General features: G+C 48.6%; 1 protein-coding gene across 9 annotated transcripts in view; it reads left to right on the top strand.

Moving 5' to 3' along the window:
* ERBB4 (erb-b2 receptor tyrosine kinase 4) overlaps positions 1 to 18594 on the top strand; it is a 633162-nt gene extending 614568 nt beyond the window's left edge. For 3 of the 9 annotated variants that reach the window (XM_054207999.1, XM_054207994.1, XM_054207995.1), the window contains 4 exons: positions 5838 to 5885; positions 6170 to 6217; positions 6873 to 7164; positions 9752 to 18594. In XM_054207999.1, the coding sequence (XP_054063974.1) occupies positions 5838 to 5885; positions 6170 to 6217; positions 6873 to 7164; positions 9752 to 10188 (825 nt within the window). In that variant the 3' untranslated portion in view covers positions 10189 to 18594. The remainder of the gene's footprint in view (positions 1 to 5837; positions 5886 to 6169; positions 6218 to 6872; positions 7165 to 9751) is intronic. The other 6 variants (XM_054207996.1, XM_054208000.1, XM_054208001.1 and 3 more) reach the window with 4 other exon arrangements.
* Positions 18595 to 22368: the final 3774 nt, after the last annotated feature.

Raw genomic sequence — 22368 nt, 5'->3', positions numbered from 1 at the left:
ACTGGGACTTCATCATTTCCTATAAAGATTCATCAATCCCCAATGGAACTTTATGGCCACTGAACTAAGGGCATTGTCAATTGTTGCATAGCTATTGTCCACAACCTGTGTATATTATTCCTACCTTCTATTTCTGTTGTTGAATAACAGGCTGCACTTTCCTCTCACTGGAAAAATGGGTGTCATGTCTTGCTGCATTAACTCAGGTGGGCCACGTTGCTGTTTGTGTGCCTGAAACAGGTGATGTAAGAGACACACACAGGCACATGTCCAGACCAGCTCCCGGGGTTGTGCATCTCCAGTGTGCTGGGATTGGTTTTCTGTGTGCTGAAGGGATGCACGGTGCCGGCAAGGAGCCGTACCTCGTGCCGAGCCATTACACTCGGCAGTGGTGCTAATGGGAGCTTTTCCTCATAGTCCTAGAGGGAAGTTCCCGGTGGGGAATGGAGTTTTCTTAAGTAGCGTCAGGAGCCCAGGCTGAGCAGAAGAGAGCGTGAGGAACGCCAGACTCGTGCCAGGTGCTGCGAGCTGCAGGGACAGATATGCTTTAACTGTAACGGCCCGGGGGGACGTCTAATCCTTTCTTTTTATATATGGCCCTGCTCTGAGCAGGGGCCGGGGCCAGGAATCTCCAGGGGTCTGCAAAGCCTTATAGCTATTACTATACAAACAGCATTTCATTTCCATTTAACACTGCACAGCAATCTCGTGGTACACGGTTTTTCTTTGATTTTTGTCTCAGCCATGTTTGCTGTGGGCTCTCTGAAGCAAGGCAGAGTAAGCTGTCAGCGCGGCGGGCAGAGGGAAGCAGGGCAGCTCCTGAACGGAGGTGGCTGCTCTCCCGGGGTGGTCTTTCCTATTTGAATTTCAGTTCAGACCAGCTGTAAATACCAGGCTGCTCCCTTGGAATGTGGCTGGAGTTTGCTCAGGGCTGATGGGGCAGCTCTGGGTTATGTGCTCTGCCCGCAGCCCCACCACAGCATCCCAAATGTATTATTCAGGTCCCCTCACATAAATCAGCCATCCTTCTTCCGAGAGAACTGCTGAAATCTTGGTGCTCGCAGCAAGACCTGCTCAGCCTGGTATGTTGGAAGGCTGCAGTTTGGTGACTCGAGCCTGGATACTCACTTGGTTTCAAATCAGGTAAACAGTTTCTAGGGGAAGGAGGAGAGTGAGCTATTTCTGGGGGCGCACAGCCCGGGACTGAACGGGTACAGAGAAGTGATACAAACAGATAATCACCGAGTTGCGTGAAGCACGGACCCTGAGACGCCCCTGAACAGGACGTGTGAGAAGCATCCCAGTGAGAAGGTGTGAAGAGCATCCCAGTAAGAAGGTGGGAGTGGTTTACTCCTACTTTATGGTTTGGTGCTTTTTGTGTAGGAGAGCAGAATGAAAGGGAATTGGGTTTTCATGTGGGTACGAGCAGTATCAGAGCGGGTTCAAATGTGTGTGTGCGTACATTGATGTTGGCAGAGCCTGGCCTTTAGTAAAGAAAAATCGGTCAGTCCCATGAGCCTAGCAGGCTGCTTAAGAACAAGAAACAGTAATAATTATGCAACCCTATCAAATGTGTGTGCGCGTCTCGGTGGGTGACAAGGAAAACCAGCTCTGTGGCAGCGAGGGTGCTGTTGGGAGGCTGTGCTAGCAAGCAAAGCATGGGGGTTCCAGGTCATGCTGTAAAATAAAGTTGCATTTATTTTCTAATTGGTGATAGTCCTGTACCACCCGTAGTCCCACAGCAGCATCACATCGCGGAATACCTTCAGCTTTTCTTCCACCTGCAATCTGCTGTGGGCGCAGCGTCAGAGGCAGCTGTGGTGACCGCGGGGCTGGCGTGGGCTGAGCTGTAGCGCGGGCAGGGGGAGGGACACGGCTCTGGGTGCCCTTTGGCAGGCATGGCGCTGGACGCAAATGAGCAGAGACAGGGCAGAGGCAGATTCACACAACTACATAAACATGAGCGGCAGGACCCAACAAGGCTTTGATTTCATTACAGTTCAACATGCAGCCAGAAAATATTATGTCCCTGCTATAAAGGAGGAGATATTTACCTTTGGGAGATTTTAGAAGCAAGGCATTGGAAAATGAAATTAATGAATAGAAAGCAGTAACACAAGCCAATATTCACAAAATTTTTATTTACCTCTCTTTTATCAAGGCTCGTTTTACACAAACGTTAGCGATTATAACAGCTGATATGTCACTGGTGTTTAATACCAAAGGGCTTCTAAAAAGGCTTTAGGGGACATTTGCTTGGTTTTTATCTTTTCTCCCTGATGTCATGTTTGTGCCTAAAATTCAATCATGTGGTATAAAGAATGAAATGTCGGGCATTTCTGGTTAGGGCTGCTCCTGGACAGTTAAGAAGGCTAGGCTCCTTCTCGAGGATGCTTCGAGCTTAAATGTTGATGGATGCATGCTCTCAGGAGCTAATGGATATAATGCATATTACACTATCAAAAGGGGGTGATTATTGATTAATTTTATTTTTTTTTTAGTATGCAAGTTGAGACTTTTTAAGTAGGTTATGTAATGTGGTCTGTGAGCAGCCAGCCTCTGAAGTCTCTATCTGTCTCAACAAGCTGGAGATCTTGATCATTCAGGCCAGAATTTCAAGATCAGAAATCCAAAAACCTAGATCTTCTCAGTAAAGGAACAGCAGCTCTTTTTTTTCAAGATAGTATTTAAGATCCAAAAACAACAACAGCAAAAAAATCAACAAAGTAAATTGGATTACACATACAAATCAAGCTATTTATGTTTTACTTGGTAAGGTCCAAATGTATTTTGTGCTACGCGTGCTGACCAGTAAGAGCTGGCTGGGCCTTTCGGTACTTATCTTGGAAGCCTAAAAATGATGACATCACATTGCAATTAGCAGGCAATTTAAAGACTTTCAAACAATTATATCACATTTTCAGCCCCACTAATTGGCACCACAGCTGTTTTCTTTGCCTCCTTTTTTTGGACTAGTGGCCACAGGGTATTAACTCATGGGGAAAAAAGGTAAGGATTAAAAAAGTGTGCAGGCACGGTGGTTTGGAGAAGAGCCGAGCTGTAAGGTTCTGTGGTAAGGGGGTTCGTTGCAAGACAGCTCTGTTTAGTACAGAGTTAAAGGGGGGGCATGAAGAAAATACCATTACTGTGATCTGATTTGGCAGGTCGCTGACTGGGAAGCGTCTTGTCAGAAAAACAGCAATAAATGCATTAATGCTAATCCATTCTCTCCTGACGTCTTGGGGCAGGACTATTCTAAGAGAGCCTGTTATTATGTTGTTATAGTTGCATAGTATGTATTTAAATGTTAGAGTCGCAGCCAAGAAAATCTAAAGATAGGATGGTGGGTTTAGCCTTTTCTGATGAGGGTGGAGCAAAGCATGCCCACAGACAGATAATGCGGCCATCCTTGAAAAATATTTTTTAAGTTGCTAATCATCTAAATATTTACTGGGAGAGGAATATAGCCCTGCGTACTGAAGCCAAGCCTGTTAACGAAAGACTTGCTTTTCTGAGGTTACCCTTAGGAGATCACTGTGGGCTGTGAACTAAAAGTAGTTCAAGATGTATCTCCCCTTATTCATCCAGAATCAATGAACCACAAGTTGAAATTCATGAGAGTGCCCCTGCAAAGATAGAAAGATGTAAATTAAAGGTGTGTAATATAGCACGGTGTAGTACCAAATGGAAAAGGAGTGGTTACAGTCACTGCTTCAGCGTCTGTGAAGAGCGTCAGCAGCGACCTCCAATACGCTGCATCTAATACTCACGCAGCATTGCTGCAGGGTTTTTCACTCGCGTGCAGTCTGGAGGGCTGTAGCCACCTCGGAAAGCAAAAGAAGCAAACCCTCTCTCTGGAGTCTGGCAGCCTGCAGGCGGGAGGGAAGGGAGCTGGGGAGCTTTATGAGGAGGTGGAGGATTCCCAGCAGAGTTTTGGATTCTTCACTGTTGAGAGTTGACTCTCTGTAGCCACCACTTTGTACTTCTTCTCCGAAAGAAATACAACCTGTAATCATCAGTTTGCCTGAATCTTCACCACCCTCCATGGACCACAGTTCACTACTTACCTGTCTTCAGTCTTTCCCTCTCTGTCTTTTTGGAGCATACAGAAAGCTTCCCTGAATTCAAGTAAATATGAGATCAGAGGGCAAGGAGAAGGCAGATGAAGTCTCCTGCAGTGCAACATCCTATAGCCATCAGTACTTCAAAGTAGCATCTGGCAGACTCAGGGGATAGTTTTTATCCATTTACCTAACACATTCTGGGTTGTACGCTGTCTGTGTGTCATTAAAAGATGGCAGTAAATCTGCGGCACAAAAGAAAGGTGAAGGGGTTCAGAGAGGATCTGACCTCTGCGATCAGGGCATCTCCGGTTTCCACGGTGCTCCCTCTTTAAAGGGACCTTCCTAGTTGTCCCAAACAAGCCTCTTGCAGAAGACGCTGTTACAGGCGTGCTGCATAGTCTGTATTCAGGTGTGTACTGGGGACCTTGATGTCTGCTCCCTTTTTAAAAAAAAAAAGTAATCTCTGGTAAAGTGTCTTCTGTTCCCTCTTCTGTTATGATCTTCTCTTTCGAGTGTGGTCATCTCAGCCAGGCAACTTTGGCAAGAAGTTTGTATGGAAAAGATTGGCTGTAGTACATCCAACCCTTACGATGTGAGGATGCGTGTTGTCTTGTCTTGCAAGTTTTCTGTGTTTCTTGGTGTGGATGTGTTTTTGAAACAGATTTTGATGAATGAGATATCTTCTAAAGTGGAGTGTTCTCAGGGTGCTTAGGCTTCTTTCCTGATGCAGTGGAGTTTTCCTTCTAATTATCTCAAATTTAGACCTTCTTTTTTCAAACCCTGACTTTTTCTTTTCCTCAGAGATAAGGGAGATACAGTAACATTTTTGAAACAAAATGGGAAACAAAATGAGTATGAAGAACTGAACTTGTAGTCTCAAAAATAACATTTTGGCAGTAGAAAACCAAATGAAAAATAAAGAGTTGTTTTATTTTTATTTTCCTCCAAAAATCAGCATTTGCTCAGTTAAAACCAGGCCGGGTTTGAGCAGCAGTAATAACTATAAATGCAGCCGCTGTGCTGGAGACCTTACAGCAGCTCGGGGTCCACAGGGCAGCGTAAGGTGGTTCCAGAAACCAATATCAAAATGCAGATCTCTGCAGGGGTACTTTGATGTACAGCCTCTAGACTTCTCGGTAAAACCCCTTAGCTTGTGATAGAGAGGTGACGTTAGAAGAGCGGTGTATGTTGAGAGCAGGACCGGGGCATGTTGGAGTCCTGAAATCCAGCAGCTGCTGTGCTGTGTGGGCTCACCCGAGCCTAGGGACTGTTCGTCCTGTGACACATAGGCTGGCTGTGACAGTCTAATGACAGTCCTGCACGCTCCTGCCCTCTCGGTTATCCCTCTCCTGCTTTGTCCCTGGGGAAGGAAGCCGCGTCTTGGAGCTAGATGCTTTCTGCACTTCTGCCCTGTATTTCCTTTGAAGTTGAGTGCACCATCTGTCATTCTTTCTGTACAAGCTGCCTTTCCAAAAATTAGGCACGAGACCTTTGCAGGATATACAAGTGTCAGCAGGTGTGACATGGCACTTGCCCTTAGCCAGCAAGAGGAACTCAGTAGCCCGCCCTAAGGCTGGTGGGGCACATGGGGCACAGAGCTTGTTGATGTTGGTGAGACATTTGCCATGACTGAATTCTTTGAATTTTGGATTCAGTTAGGAAGACTAACTGAAGTGCATGTTTCCCCCCATTAGCTCATACAGCTCATGTGACTTGTTTCATTCATGTGACCTCTTACTACGTATCCATCATTCCATTTTTCTTTCCTATTAGAGTGAAATTGGACACAGCCCTCCTCCTGCCTACACCCCTATGTCAGGAGTAAGTATTTCTCATTCAACCTTCATCCGTTAGGTTTTCCTCCTTCCTTCACTATGTGTTTTCTGTTTCAAACTCCTTTTTCCTACGTAAATTGTCCCAAACCCAACAGTGAATGGAGTGTGTATGTAAGTAATGAAATAGTCAGGATTTCTACACTCAGCCTGGATTCGTGTGCAAGCTCTATGGACCCACACCCAAAATTTTGCCAACTGACAACCTTTCTTGAAAAAGCATTTAGGAAACAGTCTTGGATGAATCTGTACATTTTTCCTTCCTATTTATAGGTCATGATGTCAAAATTTCCTTGCACGCCCTTGCTGACAAGCAGAATGGTAGGTTGAGTTGAACCACTGAGTTGAGGTCCCAATACAAACACAGGTCACCAGCCTGAAATGCACTTGGGTGACTGTGTGATCATCACTGCAGGACACCCTAAATGCAGCCCCCCCAGGAATAAACAAGAGTTCAGAGATGCTAATGTCCTCTATCCCCAGTCCCCTTTGCAGAAGGAGATCTCCCCAGCATGAGGCTTAAGGGTTTTGTTTAGAAATCAGGGGAGATTGCCAAAGTAATAGAAGAGGAGATACTGTGTGCGCCCCATGCAGCTGCGTATATCCAACCTCCACATGCCTAGGTAGGAGACAAGTTTTCCTGCCCCATTTCTAGCCCCTTTGCCAGCCCTGAGCAGCCAGCCCGCTTCCCTGCTCCCCTGGCTGCCCCGGTGGTGCCTTCCCGGGAGGGGAAGCCGGCTCAGCACCACCGGGCAGACGGATCCTCTGCCGCTCCACGACAGAGCCTGTGCTGCTGCCAGCCCAGCGGCGCTGGGAGCGCAGTGCTCTGCAGGGTGACAAGGCTTCACCTGCCCGGTGAAACGCATCATTGAGCAAGTGTGGCAGGAAAGGCGGAGGAGCCACAGAGATGACTTGCTGTCGCGTCTTCTCTCCCCTCGGAGCCTCCTTTCTCACGCTGCCTTTTCTTTTTCAACAGAACCAGTTTGTGTACAGAGATGGTGGCTACGCTGCAGAAGTGCCGATGCCGTACAGAGCTCCCGGCTGCATTATACCAGAAGCCCCAGTTGCTCAAGGAGCCACAGCAGAGATCTTTGAAGATACTTGCTGTAACGGCACGCTACGAAAACAAGTGGCAACCCTGGCAAAAGAGGACAGCAGCACCCAGAGGTACAGCGCCGATCCCACGGTCTTCATTCCTGAGCGGGTTGTCCGGGGAGAGCTGGATGAGGACGGGTACATGACGCCGATGCGAGACAAACCTAAAACAGGTAAAAAATTGTCTTTCTGGAGAAGCTCCTGCTGTAGTCTGACTGCATTGTCTCTTTTTCTACATCAGCAGCTTTTCACCAAAAATGGCTTTCTCGAGTAACTCAGCAAGGTTGAAACATTCTGACTTGGTTAATATTTCTTTGCATGGGGATTCGCTTTTCTTGGCTTAATTTTCTATTTGGAAAAGCTCAAGTGTGCCGAAGTGTCGTTTGGTAATTCCCCTTTAACTTTTCTTTCTGGAAAATAGTGAGAGAGGGGAATGAAAAAAAGCCAAACCCCCTTCTTATCCAAACACAAATCTTCAGTTATTTCCAAGAAAAGGATCCGTCTTTTGCCAGCTGTAGTCTCCACTTTGCTGTGTTTATTGATCTTCTTTATCTTCATGGCATTGTGCTTGGTAAATGTCACGTTGAACATATCACAGAAGTGATACACACAGTTGGCATTTTATACCCAAGAGAAGTTTAGGATTGAAAGAACAAGATGTGCTTCGGAGAGACCATCACTGCAAGGTGAAGTTTGCCTAGATCTGTGCCAGCTCACAGTGCTACTCTTCCCAGTTCGCTGTCATTTGTTTCTTCCTATTTAAATAGTGACAGCAGTCATTTAGGTGTAAGGGGATATGCCATTAGCAATTTGCTTTCAGACCTTTGCGTTAGCTTTAAAGAAATTAATTAATGCAAATGTAAATGCCAAGTAACCACTGAGTTTGCTTCAGAATTTGGAATCCGCTTACCCTTTGTGTTACATGGTGGAAATGGAGGGAGGGAGTCCTGGGGCCTGACCCACAGCAGTAGCCGTTGTGGGAGCGCACACGTGCAGTACGCTTCAGCAGCCACCTTGCAGTAAGAGATGTGATGCTGTGAGTTTGCTTCGGCGTGAGCCCATGGGTATCTTCACGTCCAGGTTCGCCCTAGGGATCCTCAGAGTGCTGCAGGAACTTACACACTTCCCAGGTGCCACCGGAGCCCTCGGGGATGTGGCAGATGAGAAAGGACCTCCTGCCTGCCTCACTGGGCGCAGACACAGGGATGTCGCAGTGTGGCCACGATGCTGCATGCTGTCTGTCAGCTGGGGGATTCAAATCAAAGCTCTGCTTGGCTGTCATCGCTAAAAAATAGTATGTTCCCACTACGGTCTTGGTACAGGCACACGTGCCTGTTCACTTCAGATCCAGCAAAGTTTTAGCTATGTATTCAAAGGTACTCGCTAAGTCTTGAACTTACACACTTAATAGTTTTTTCCCCATCCTGGATAAAACCAGAGCTGAAGGGGACCATAGCCACCCTCTTACAACAGGCAGGGGCCTGTCTCCTTGCAGGCAGGACTCTGTCTCCAGAGCCCATGACCAGAGCCACGCCACCGGAAACAGAGGTCTCGTGTCGGCAATCCCTGTGTGACATGGGCAGGCTGAGAGATCATTCCTCACTAATGGCGGGGGCTTGGAGCCCCCGTTTTGTATGCAACCTCTAGGCTGTGAGATGAAAGGCAGAATTAATAGTGGAAGTGATTTGATCTGACCTTTTCCAGACTTGAGCGAACTGGGTGCTTTTGACGTATCTTGCTGCAGGGGTCCCACCCCCCGTCCCTCTTGTCCCTGGCTCACCTCCAGGCCGTTCCCTTGCAGTGTCAGTGTCAGTGACCCCCCTCCCGCCCAGGCTGACTGGCTTTCTGGTTTGCAGCGAGACCTCCTTATACACAGGGCAAAGCAGGACATGACACTCAACAACTCCATTGCCCCGTGGCTTGGTCACCTGTGTGTGACCGTGGGAGAGACCTTACTAAGCGTGTGTTTCTAACCTAGGACAGCCAGTCTCTTCATGTTTCTCTTCCCTCCCCGCGCCCTGTCTAGCTTTCCACACAAGCTCCATATGCTTTAAAACCTTTCTGCAATTCAGCTACAATTTTTTGTGCTGTTAATCCACAGAAGGTAATTTGAACCTGCTGCAAGTCCTGTTTTGGCGCTGATGTAAGGCTCTCGTGTACTCTTTCCAGGGCTCATTTGAATAATTTTTTCCATAATGCTTCGAGGCCCTTTGTCCTTCAGGGATGGAAGGTTTTTAATCAGGCAAATTGTTCTATTAGAAATGAAGCTGTCTTAGAAGTTAGCCCTTGGGGATGGTTTTTGTACAGAGAGGCTTAACTAAGATTTCTACAGAGCGTTCTGGAGGGACTGATAGATATGTCCAAGGTTGCACAGAGAGTCAGCAGCAGAGGCAGGAGTCGCTTGGCGTGTTTGGCTCTGTAGATCATACACTGAGAGGGAGCCCAGTCTCAAGCAAGACAGGGTATGGCTCAGCAACGGCTGTAGTTTAGTTTGCCAGTATGTTTGATGAGTCCCTTCATCTCCCAGGGTCTTCACTTTAACCCATATCGTCTGTTTAGTTTGTAAATTCTTCACTTTAGCAAGTGCGTTCAACATAGTCAGCACCTGATCTCATCTGCAGTTCTAGGAATGGCTGGGGTGGAGGACAAACACGTCCAAGTACTGCTTCTGGTACAGCCTGGTAGTAATGTACACGTGATACTTGCTACATGGATGGATTACTCCCTCTCTTTGCTCATTTATTTTTTATCTTTCCTTAGATTACCTAAACCCAGTGGAAGAGAACCCATTTGTCTCCCGACGTAAAAATGGAGATCTCCAAGCTGTGGACAACCCAGAGTATCACAATGCTCCGAACGGGCAGCCCAAAGCAGAGGATGAGTACGTGAACGAGCCATTGTACCTCAACACTTTTGCAAACACCTTGGAAAATGCTGAGTACCTGAAGAACAATTTGCCGGAGAAAGCCAAGAAGGCCTTTGACAACCCAGACTACTGGAATCACAGCCTGCCCCCACGAAGCACCCTCCAGCACCCGGACTACCTGCAAGAGTACAGCACAAAATACTTTTACAAACAGAACGGACGGATCCGGCCCATTGTGGCAGAGAATCCTGAATACCTCTCCGAGTTCTCCCTGAAGCCTGGCACTGTGCTGCCCCCGCCGCCCTACAGACACCGAAATACGGTGGTGTAGTGACCGCGGTCTTACGGAAGTGGAAAGGCAACCCCTTCTAGCTGCCTCACTCCTCCTCTCTTGCTCTCCTTTTCTCTCTCTCCCCACCCTCCCTTTCTTTCTCCCATGAGCTTCCTCCTCTTGCCAGTTCACTCATTTTTGCTATTTCCAAGTGAAAGGATGTCTTGGAGTCGTTTGCAGATTGGGTTGGGAACCTGGAAGGAAGGAAGGAAAGAGACTGAAAGAAGGCGCGTACAACCTGGCGTTTCTCACTTTCCGCAGCTCTAGAGGGTCGGACGGTCAGAGAAGCCAGACAGTACCAGTAAAGGCCAGCGGCAGTGTTGCCTGCTGTGGAGCTAGTTCTCAGTGATTCAACCCAGACGCTGTAGGGAAAGCCACAGAGGGGCTGTTTCTGTCAGCAGGAGCTGAGGAGAGTCCGTACAGCATTCCTGGAAATCTCAATGCAGTTTCCATTAGGGGGAAAATGGACAATTTTTATATCATGTGTGATAGCATAGTAATTGAGATTGAGAATCCAATTTCTTTCTCTAACACTTTCTATCCCAGCAACTGAAAATGGCTAACCTGGCGTTTCATAATCGTTCAGATCTTCATCGTGGCTTTCCAAGAAATGATGATGTGACTCTAATATACAGCTAAACAAACCCTTTTTCTGAGCCACACCATGATTTTGTGCCAATTCCTAACCACAGAGACTCCAGCTTAGAACTGGTACATGACACGGCCATTTTTGTATATGTGCCAACACGACAAACACGTTAAACACAAAAACCCTTTCAGAAGAGTAACAAAACCACACCTCCAACATCTTCTTTTTGAAGCTAAAAGACAGGCCAAGAAACCAAGATTTGTATGCAAAAAGCTTTGCTTTCCTGTTTTATACCTGCTGACTATAGGTATAAAAAGACCCAAACAAATTCTTCCCTCTTTTTCTTCTTCGTGATCATGAAGGGAGTTGGGGATGCTGTCAGGCAACACTGAGGACAAGATGGAGAACCGGAGAGTTGGGTATGGGTCATGAAGTCTGCTGGTGTTCTGTGGGGTGGTGGTGGGAAGGGTCCTTGAAACTGGAAGACAGACACTGGACTGGAGAAAACGCACATAGCGGTTCACTGGAAAGTTTGTTTGCACTTAAGCTCCGATTTTATTTGAACTGTTTTCTGGATTTTGAATGAAGCAATATGGAAGTGACCAGCAAAATGCAAAACAATAATTTTAAATTAAAAAAAAATTAATTATATGTAAAGGATGACTGTGGAAATGCCAAAATGAAGCAAATCAAGTCTTTGGAACAATGTCCACCAGTTCTGACAGGCCATTGCATTGACTGCTTCAGAGAATACAGTGACAGAGCAGCCAGCTCTTACTGCTGCCACGTGAAGGACAGCAGAGCAAGCCCTGAATGGCATCGGAGGAGACAAATGGCTTGCTCTGGCTTGCAGCACAGGATGGAATACTTTTTTCTAGAAGGAGGAGTACTCTGGCACAGAAGTCGGTGCATATGCGGTTTGAGAAGCCAAAATGTGCATGACTCGCAGAGCTTTCGGTCACAATTGTAAATAAGTCAGTCTCCTTGCACTTAGTTCTGCTTTCATCAACCTCAGTTTTTAGGTAGACACCCCACCCCCTGGCCTGCTCCTCTTTGGAAATACCCTTCAGCCAGAGTTCTGGACGTTTTTAGCAACCTGAGGCAGATGTGTAAGACCCATGTGTGTAAGAGCATTTGCATACCTAGTTCCCACCGAAAATCTTAAGGAACTCTTAAGTACCTTTGAAGATCTGCCTATGTCTCTATTCATCAAGGCTTTTTTAAAGGGGAAGAAACAATACCCGATGGATGGCAATCTTAGGTGGTACAACAGTATTTCAGTTTATGCACTTCAGTACTGGTAAAGTCGAGATCTTTGGGGTGACCTAACCTAGCAACGAAACCAGCAACAACCAGTGTTCTGGAAATGGCATCAAGCTCCTCCAGAGTCCTGCCATCTGAACAGCTTGCCAGCTGTAAGCAGAGGAAGGAGTAAGAAACGAGCAGTAGTTACCCAGATCTTGGTGGCTGAGGGTCAGCTTGACAAAGGTATGAAGAGATTTCAAACCTGGGTTGGTTGTAGATGGGGAACAAACTGTGTGTGATCACTAGGTCAAGGTTGGTTCAGCCAACAGCCTGCTTCTGCATCAGGTGTGTTCAGGCCAGCTTGAACCAGCTGCGGGGCAGGTATTAAACCTGTAAACCGAGTAGGTAGCTGAAGAGTCTGAAAACAGCAAGAACAAGTACAGATCTTGGAAGCTATTAAAAGGAAATGCTGGGTCAAGTGGTACCAAGGTGGTCTGTGGAGGCTGCGCCAAGTGACCAGCACACCACTCAAGTGGGATAGATGGTTACAAAAAGCCATGAACGTGAGAGGCCTTGCCTCTTCCTGGTGCCCTCCCGTAACTCCTCATGACTTTGTCAGGACACAGAAGCGGGCATTGGCAAGCGGTTAGGGGCATGGGGGGCGGCCTGAGGTCCTGGAGATCCCATTCCAGGGAAGGTTTGACAGTGGCAGCGCTCACAGGGTGTCGTCTGAAGCACGGGCAAAGGTCTGCCAGGTTGGGACACAATTGCCAAGCTGCCTGGGGACAAAGACTGGCATAGGGCTGTGGATGTCCTGATTCAGTGCAGAAGCAGCCCGGGTTACATAGGTAGGTGGAGAAAAACGGGTTGATCTGTCCCTGAACAAGTCTTGTAACAGAGTAACTCCTAATGGAGAAAAAATAAAATAAAATCCTGGTACAGCTTACCAGTTTGAATTCAAAGAGGTGCGCCCAAAGGCTGCTGGGGCAGAAGCGTGCACACCTCCAGACCCGGTGGGACAGTGCTGGGATGTCGCTGCTAACGGAAGGTGAGGCTGTTTCTTTCTCTGTGGTACCAGTGTTGGAACAAGCCTGTCGAATAATCAAAATGTAAATAACTGTGGTTTTTAACAATTTAACATTTTATTTCTTACAAAACTTGAATTATTTATTCATTTTAATTGTTGACTGTGGGTGTGATATAATATATTAAGTAGTGTGGAAATGCAGAGGTTCCTTGGAGCGAGACAGCAGGAAGGCCAGGAGGGACGGTACCTTGCGCGGGGGCCAGGCCGTGCTGGCTGTGTCCCGAGCAGCAGGGGGCAAACAAAGGGTTAATGAACACAGTGATTCCTGACGATGGAAAACTCAACAGACTGCAGCCTCACAAATGGACTTTTTTTTTTTGCCCCCCTGAGCTTCTGATTTGAGTTGCAGTTGCCAAAAAATGGTCATGTTTCCTGCTGTGCCAGTAGCTGACTTGTGTTGCAGCCTACGGGCCCGCGTGGGGCTGGGCATCCCGTTAACTGGTTCCTTTCCCCAGTAGGAATGGTGGTGTTCTGAACACAGCCCCGAAATGTGCACATCTCCTCTGGAAGAGCAGTGCCCCTGAGCTGCTACAGCAGGTTTTTGTCTCTCTGCCAAAGTTTAACTACAGTTAAAGAAAAACAGGCAGAACTAAGAGCAGAAGTGTTTGGCTGCTTTAACCTGATCAGCAGAAATACCTGGCTGGCCCTAACTCGCGGATCTGCCTGCGTGGGTATGGCCGCTGGCTTGCTGAAAGGAAGGGGGGCAAATGCACGTGGCAAAATTGGGGCAAATATTCAACTGATGATGTTATTAAAATGTACGAGGGTCAGGCTTTAAAATGAATAATCACAGGTTTGGGGAAAAAGCAGGTATTTCCACACAAACTGCATTTTGTCAGCACAAAGCAGTAGGTGAGAGCATCAGCAGAAATGTTTTGTCCAGGTATAATTAATTCTCTAGCTCTACCCTGGTATCTGTACACAGCACCATCAGGTTTTGTGGATTTTATAATGCAGTCTCCTATTTGTGTATGTTTGGCTCTCCCTTATCGTAGCCTGCGCGACAGAAGAGCAGTGACTAACTTTTCAAGAGCAGATGCCCAGGTGTGTATCAGCCATTGGCCAAGGCACAAAGCAATGCGCTAAATGAAAGACAACAGCACCTTATTTTTTCCTTATTTCCTTCGGTGATACCTGTCTTAGATGTTATTATCGTCCTGAGGGTTATTTCAAACAGATGTGGATGTGGGATCTGATTGACTTGCTGTAACATAATTGACTGAAACCAACTACTTTTAAGTTTCAGCTGTTTTCAAATTTTTCTGCAGAATAGCCAGGAGGGATTCTTACAGGGCCCTTTGCTCAGATGTAGCCGCGTATTTACAGCTTGCTTTCAGACGGGCCATCTCTCACAGGTAGCAAGAAATGGAAATAAATCCAAGTGAGCATCACCAGTGTGGGTCTGTGTCAGGTACCGTAAGCTCAGCCCAGAAATCCTTGCCTTTGTACAGCGGAGGGTTGCATTAACGCTCCTTTGCAGCATTTATTTGGTAGAAAATGCGTTTCTTGACTGCAGGAATTGTATGCAGTGATCTCTTTTCATTTATTCCTGGGGGTTGGAACTAGATGATCTTTAAGGTCTCTTCCAGCCCAAACCGCTCTATGATTCTATGAGTAATGGGAAAATACCTTTCCCTTCCTGCCCCGCTGCTGTGTTCCAGGGGCAGTTGCGTAGTGGGGCCTGGGGCAGGGCAGCCTGTGCACGAGCTGATACCAACCTGCTGCACTGAGGACTGAGAGGGGGTTACAGGGGAGCGTTCCCCCCCCCCAGCCACCACTAATCCCAGCCTAGAAGCAAAACCGATGGCACCTCTGAAAGACCAGCTTGGCCCCGGCTCTGTGGATCAGTTCTTTCCGTAGCTCCAGAGCGAGCTGTGACAAGCACTAGCTGTGAGGTGAGCCAGCCTAGAAATATAGACTGGGGGGGAGTTGAGGATGGATCTGTATGGGAAACTCAGATATTAAACAAAAAATCTTTTTTTTTTTTCTAATGGGGTGTCTGCATAGGTGTCCTGCATCATGGTGGCAGCTAAAGGAATGAAGGATTATTTGGGCTCCTTTGTACCACCCGGGAGATGAGGAGGCTTTGGCACAACTCAGAATTAGGCTGTTGGTCATGTAATCCCCAGGATAACTGAAGGCAATCCTGGTCAGCCTTGCTCCCCCTGGGAGCCCTGGGCACCCTGGGCGGGCATCTCTTTATGGAAAGGGAGCAGCCACTGCAGCACCCACACGGACACTCGCGCCCTGTGCCTGCCGACCCTTTCAGTGCGGGGGGAACGGGAGTAGCATAAAAGCCACAGGCAGGGACTGACGGCAGGGACATCGCTCACTCACTTGTTGGGATGGAGTTTTCCCTCGCTTTGCACAACTGGCGTGTCGGGGCTTCCACCCTGATTTCCGAATCCCATTTGGAACTGTTGAGCTCAGGTAGGTAGCGACCTGCTCTAAAGACTGTTCAGCTTCAGGGTGGCGGGTGGAACAGAGGCTGTAGCATGAACCAGAGCCCACCCTCTGGTTATCGGTCACCTCTTTGGCTCCTGCAGAGCACCTCGAAGGGGACAGTATCGCCTCGAGTTCCCTTCAGCAAATACTTTTTAAAAGGTGGCGTTCCTTGCAGTTACATGAAGACTGTTCATTTCTAGCTCTGTCACTTGCAATATTCTCATTCCCATGGATCTTGGACCTCTGCTGCTGACACAACAGCTCGTCTGTTGTGATAGAAAACCTTGGATTTGGGTTCAAATATTTATTGGAAAGCTGGAGCTGTGCAGGGCGGGGGTGGTTGACTGCAATATTCACGTTCCGCCCCGTGCAAGGAGCCACACTGTCCTACAGGGCAGCCTCTGCAGCGCTGCCGTGTTTGCAAGATTCCCTCTCTTTTATTTTCTTGCTCTTGCCAAGTGTTATGCAGGTACAAAAGGGCATTGTTACAAATGGGGTTTTCAAATTCAGAATAAATAACAGAAATAAAGTTCCACGGCTAGAAGCACCACTCTAAAAATGTCCAAAAATCACTCGTCTCCACCTTTGCTATCATTTTATTTTAGCACAGGGTCATGTTCCCGTACCGTTGTGTGGATGAGTAGGTGTAACGCCGGCAGGCTCATTGCTCGTGGGACAATTCCTGGCGGGTGCGGCTCAGTCGATGGTTCTGCGCTGGGCCTCGGGTTGCCCGTTGGTTTGGAGGCACAGAGCGCCTTTCGGGGGGTGCCTGCGGGTGTTCAGGTCTGAGCGGTGGGGGGGGGACTCGGTGGGACGTGCTGGAACTGCAGCCGGTGCAGCTTCTGAGCAGAGCGTCCTGAAGAGCTGCTTCCACCCAGGGCATCCTCCAGCTGGGCTCTGTGCCGACAGGCCAGGAAAAGCCGTGCGGGGAAACCCAGGGACATTCTCCTGATTAGGAAACAAGAGGAGTCAGAGCTGCTTTTTTTTTCCCCATTATTTAATTTTGAGAGCGAGCATTGCGGACCTTGGTAGAGAGGGGTTTTACGGGGAGATTTGTAAGGCGTTAACGCAGTGCGAGTAATTACGTCCCAGTCCTTCACCCTGCCCCCCCCATCCCCCAATAAAAAAGCCATGAAATCGTGCTCCGTACGTGTCGTGGGTGAAACTGCCGGGGCAGAGGTGCGTCCGCACGGCACCCTCACTGGCGGCTGGGGGGTGAGCAGGGCACACACGAACATGGAGCCGCGAGTGCTGGTCCCCCAGCGCCGCCATCCCCACGCCCTGCCCAGCCTCCGAGGCCTCTTAGGGAGAAAACACTGTATTGTCCATAGCACTCCGAAGACTAAACCCTTTTGGGATAACCACAGTAATAAACTGTGAATGGTATTTTATAAGTAAGTGTAGATATGTATGCCGTTCTTTTGAGGTAAGGTACTCTGACATATGTAGCATAAACTGGTACTGCTGTTAAATGGGTCGATTATTAACTGAGCAGCTGTGTAAGGGGTAGCTAACTTTGAATGCACTACAGCACTGTTCCTTTCAGCAGGGGGACTGAAGGTAGTTGCTGGGTACTTGCCTTCTTATGGTGGCGTGTGTTAAGAGGAAAATGCAGGTCAATGAAAACACATTTTTTATAGCATTTTAATGTTGGAAATTGGTACATATTCAATACATTATCCACTACGGTTTTAATCCTTTTTTTGGCCCAGTTTTTGCAATTTCCCCAACATCGTAAGCTGGAATTTCTGAAGAGGTAGCAGCCCTCGCATAGGGAGGGGAAATAGCAGTCTCCTCCTGAAAACGGAGACATCCAAAATGTATTTCCTGACCTGGCAGTCTTGAACTATCAACTTTTGTGATGAGGCTCCAGTCCCAGGCCCGGAGAACACTGTCCCCTCAAAATCACAGGCTGAGCCCCCTCTGGGAGGTGACGCAGGAGCAGTGCCCAGCTCCTGCCCCACGCCGTGGGGGCGGTGCGGGGGGCGGCTGCTGCCGTGGGCCACGCTCCCTGCAGCCAGGGTGGCCCAGGGCAACCGGCCTGGCGCAGGGCAGCCAGCCCGGCCACCTGCAGGGAGGCGGGTGAGAGGCAGAGATGGGGAGGGTCTGAGTTTTAGCCAATTCTCCCTGGTCTCAAAGGGCAAAGAGACAAAACAATACTTCTGCCTTAGGAAGTACCTTCAGAAGAAGAGAAGCGTCAGCACGTTGGGGAAGAGACTCATTTCTCGCAAAGTGATGCATTCAGAGTTAGCTGCCTTTCTGAAACAAAAAAAAAAATACAAAAACTACTGTATGTTACTTTGAAAATGTGAATAGTATTTTTATAGCTTGTTAAAGACACAGCTAGTTGCATTTGTAAATAAGGATAATGTTGCTTTTATTTTCCTTGTGGACACCATTATTTGGAACATAATTGTCCTTAGGGTTGATTTGTATATAGGTAATTTGCTTGTGATTTAAGCCGCTCCTCCCCTTTTCTTTCTCTCCCTTCCCACCCTCTGGTTTTGGTTAGAAGTACCATTTTTGGCATTCTGTGTGATTCTGTGTTTTAGCACTATTGTGGTGTGTTCAGACTTTCTGCACTTGCTTACACAGTAGGGTATGCCAATTGCGTGTGGCGTAATGTTACTTTAACCTTTTGTTTCTCATATTTTAGCTATTGAGGATTATGCACTGTTAAAATACATACTGACCTGGGTTAATATTAGGTACATATTTTAGCATAATTTCCCTTCTTTTCATGGTTTCTTGTTTTTTCTTTTTTTTTTCTTCCCTCCCCTTTTGTCTTGTTTGGAGACTGGGGAGAAACCTGTGGATCTTCTCTTTGTGTGGTTATATTTTCCGCCCCGTGTGCAGTCCCGAGTTTCTCCTCATGGTCCTTGGGGTAGAGCTTTATCTGTTTGTTAAGGCAAATGTAGACTGCGACCCACCTTGCATCAACCCGCGCTCATCCCAGCTGAACAATTTGAAAACTGTTCTGCCTTTTTGTTACATGAATCTGTCAGAAATATATTTTTAATTTAATATAAATGAAATTCAATAAAATATGAAACAAAGTCTCTGTGGACGCGTGAAACTTCTTCCCAGAGCTTGAGTGCTTCCAGCAGCACGGGCTCCCTGTGTTCTGGCAGAGCCAGTGGCTCAGACCCTGCCCGGGCAGAGCCTGGCGCTGTCACCTGTGCTGGGCCGGGGGGGACATCTCAACCCCGATCTACCCCCTCCCTGGCCCACAGTGCCCCCCACCATGGTCTGCTAAAACATCACCCTGCCAAAACCCAAAGTCTCTTTCTCCCCAACCCACCACTGGAGCCGTAGTGCCCCACATGCCCAGGGTGGCCAGGGACAGGCCGGTGAGGAGCCTGTGGGGGACGCTGGGGGGGACATGACACGCCACCCCAGGGAGGTTGGCTCCAGCTGTTCCACAGCTGGCTGTCACCAGAAGGGGCAGCGAGGGCACGGCAGAGGCTGAGCAGACCCCGAAGCTGCAGCAGCCTGGGAGCAGCGTGTCCTTCCTGAGCCCCCGGCTCTGGCACCCCGGGGCCGCCCCACTCCACACCGGGGTGCACTGAGGCTCCCTCCTCCAGCAACGCCCTTCTCTGAACGCCCCCACCCCGCTGTGTGTGTCGCACCCCCCAACTTGTTACGTCCCAGGGCTGTCCAGTTCTGAGCTTTAAGTGTTTTAACCAAAAAGGGACGGTTTCTGAGCGGTCTCAGTCCCACGGCCCAAGCCCCAACTCACCCAGTGACCGACTGCAGCCCATTCACCCACACTCACCTGCCCTGGCCCAAGCCAGGTTATGGCTCATTAACAATTAATTAATTGTTAACAATGTTAGCTCATTAACAGCTTTGTTGCTGGAGGGGATATTGGGGTGTGGGGGTGACGTGTTTATTAAGGCACAGAAACTCAATTCCATAAATTTAAACAGAAGAGTCAAACCCCACACCGTGCGGGCACGCGTCCCCGGGCCACACACGCACTTGCTGGTGTTAGTGCCCTCACTCTGACACCCCCATCACCAGCCCTGCCCAGCTGACTCCGGCTTTAGCAGATCCACCTTTAAATCCAGTTAGAGGTGTAGCTGCCCCCACCCCCTCCCCGCCGAGGGGCTGAATAAGCCCGCGGGTGACACCAAACGTCCACCCTTGTCCCACGGCCAGCTTCAATCCCATGACCTGCACACCATCCTGCGACCTCGGGACTGAGGGGCTCCAGCCCGAGCACGTGGCACCTTCCCCAGTGCGGGAGTCACTCCAAAAGCCGTGTTAATCCCAGGGGTCTGGCACGCACCCTAAATCAAACTGCTCTGGCTGCCTCCAGCCCGCCTCACTGGCTAACCGCAGTACCAGGCCTCTGGAGAGCATTTTAAATTTAGCGAGAAACAGTAAAGGTCATTTGGCTCTTTGAGGCGCATTTTAAAACACTCCAATCTCCCTGGACTGCAACTATTTGTTTCACGAATGACCTCAACATTTTATACCCAGCAGTCTGGAAAGGTCATTGCACAGACACGCACAGCTCTCCTGCCGGCCTGGCACGGTGCTCGCTTGGCCCCGCGCTGGCAACGGTCCCTCCAGGTTTGGGTTCGCCAAAGCACCAGGAACACAAGCTGCTTGTAACAGACGGCATGCTGAAAAGGGGTTAGTTGTACCCTATTAAGCATTCATGCTTTAAAACTGTAGGTATTGTAAACTATATTTTCCCGGGGGGGGGCACCCAGGGTTGAAGCTCCGTCCACCTCTGCAACACAAGGCCCCTTCCACGGCTGGTCTGCACCTGGGGCCATGCACCCCGGGAAAGGCTGCAGCCGATTAAATACGTCGCAGAGGAAACAGTGTCTGAAGCAAAAGCAGAGATTTGACATAAAAACTAGTGACATGATCATGGCAGAAGTTCAGCAATGCTTCAGAATAAATAAAATCCAGAGACAGGGACAAGCATCACCAAATATCCCTCTTCCCCAACTGGATTTTACTTACCTGGCCGAAAAAAGGTACCAAAACATTAATCAACCAACTATATACTAGTGAAACAATATTAATTTAAAGCTCTCTGCCACTCATTCAGAACAGCTCGGCAAAGGCCGTTGAATTCAGGCATTAAAGCTGCTACTGGAAAAGCACAATGGAGCCTCAGTGAGCAGTTCCATGCTGCGCTGATGGCAATGAAGTTCTCTGCAGCTCCATGTCACTCATGAACCAGATGGACATGAGTCTATGAAGCTACTTAAACCTGAGGACTCACTTCTGCAGAAAGCTGAACTAGCTAAAAAAAAAAAAAGGCCTGGAACCTTCCAGGCAGGAGAGGCTCTTTTACCCATTTCAGTAAAACTGGATCAGCCCCAAAACTCAAACAAATTGCTTTATAGCTTGTGCTCAGTTTGCAAACCCTTATGATTGTAAAGCTACTAAAGGAACCCCATGACCATCCTAGTGAACACACACCACCACCCACTCTCACACACCCCACCAAGCATTAAAAGATGGCATCGAGTAAAACCCATCAAACATCAGCTCAGCCCCACTGCCGTGGCCATTGCCGTGGCACAGCAGCTGAATGCCTGGCTGTATCAGAGCGCAAGATTTTATGCTCCTGTGCAGAATCTGCAGGTGGGTTCCTGGGGACACCCAGCAGTGTCTGCGAAGCTCAAGAGGTGTCAAGAGCACGTTAACCATGACTTTTAACATAGGCTACTTTTTCCCAACTATATGCAAAAAGAAGTTAAAAAAAAAAAAAACAACCCACCAAACACCACCAGCAAGGCGAGCTGTGCGGCAGCCTGCTCTTGGCAGAGCCCCGCTGCTGTCCTCCCTCCGCCGCGCACTGCCCTCCCCTCCTGCGCCAGCACCCACCTAAGAAAGAGCTTCGCCCAGCCTTTGAGCGCTTATGGCACCCTCTCCACCATGCTGAATCAGGGTCATGATACAACATTTGGGAAGCAGAAAGTGATCATTTCGTTTTGCATAAATGGCATACACCGTTTCTGGCAAGGCTGCGTTTGTCTCTGCGATAAATAGTCCCTCCCCCTTCCCCCCCCCCGCTTTTTTCTGGCAAGAAAAGCCTTTACTATTACTATGCAAAGAAAACCTGTATGAATTTCTTCCTGCAAAGCTCCAGCATGTCAACAAGATTGTAGTAACAAGAGAACGAGTCGTGGTTTGCTTTCAGCCATCCCCACAGTCACCTGCTTTTGTCCCTGTCACACAGGGTGCGTTGCTGTGCCCCATGCGAGGGCCTTGTGCAGAGCTGAACAGAGGAATTACAACAAAGGAAATCTTTTCTTCCCACAGAATAGACATGGTCTTGATTTTTTCGGACCTTTGTACGGAAGTGTGCTCCTGGCAAGGCAGGAGCAGGACCGGGGAGGGCAGGCGGGATGAAGGAACAGCTGTACTCCATGAAAAGCAAAATGATCTCTGCTATGACCTGCTGCTTTGGCACCTGGCTCTTTCCCTGCTTCTCTCCCCTGAGCTCGCTGGTCTGGCTGGGGCTGCAGGACTGTCCCGCCTTCCTGGGCAGTTGAGCCATGGCTGATTTATCACAGGCTGCAGCACGGCACAGGGAAGGCACCCTAGAAAGCAACCATGGACATGGCTCCACCAAAATCCTGCTTGCCAGCAATGGGCCCTGACTACTCAACCACCGCACGGGTCCTGCGGGAACGACCTGCCCTTCGCTCCTCCTCTGCTCTGTGTGGAAGCAGCTTTCCACACACGAGCTGGTCGCTTCTCTTACTCTCTAACAGCAGCCGAGGGGTTTGGGCTCCCCTGTTGATGGCTGCACTGGATGCTGCTTGTTGCTTTTTGTTTCAGA

This window comes from Rissa tridactyla, chromosome 7, assembly GCF_028500815.1.
Source record: "Rissa tridactyla isolate bRisTri1 chromosome 7, bRisTri1.patW.cur.20221130, whole genome shotgun sequence".
Taxonomy (NCBI): Eukaryota; Metazoa; Chordata; class Aves; order Charadriiformes; family Laridae; genus Rissa; species Rissa tridactyla.
The sequence above is the reverse complement of the archived record's forward strand: the minus strand, read 5'-3'. Positions and strand labels throughout refer to the sequence as shown.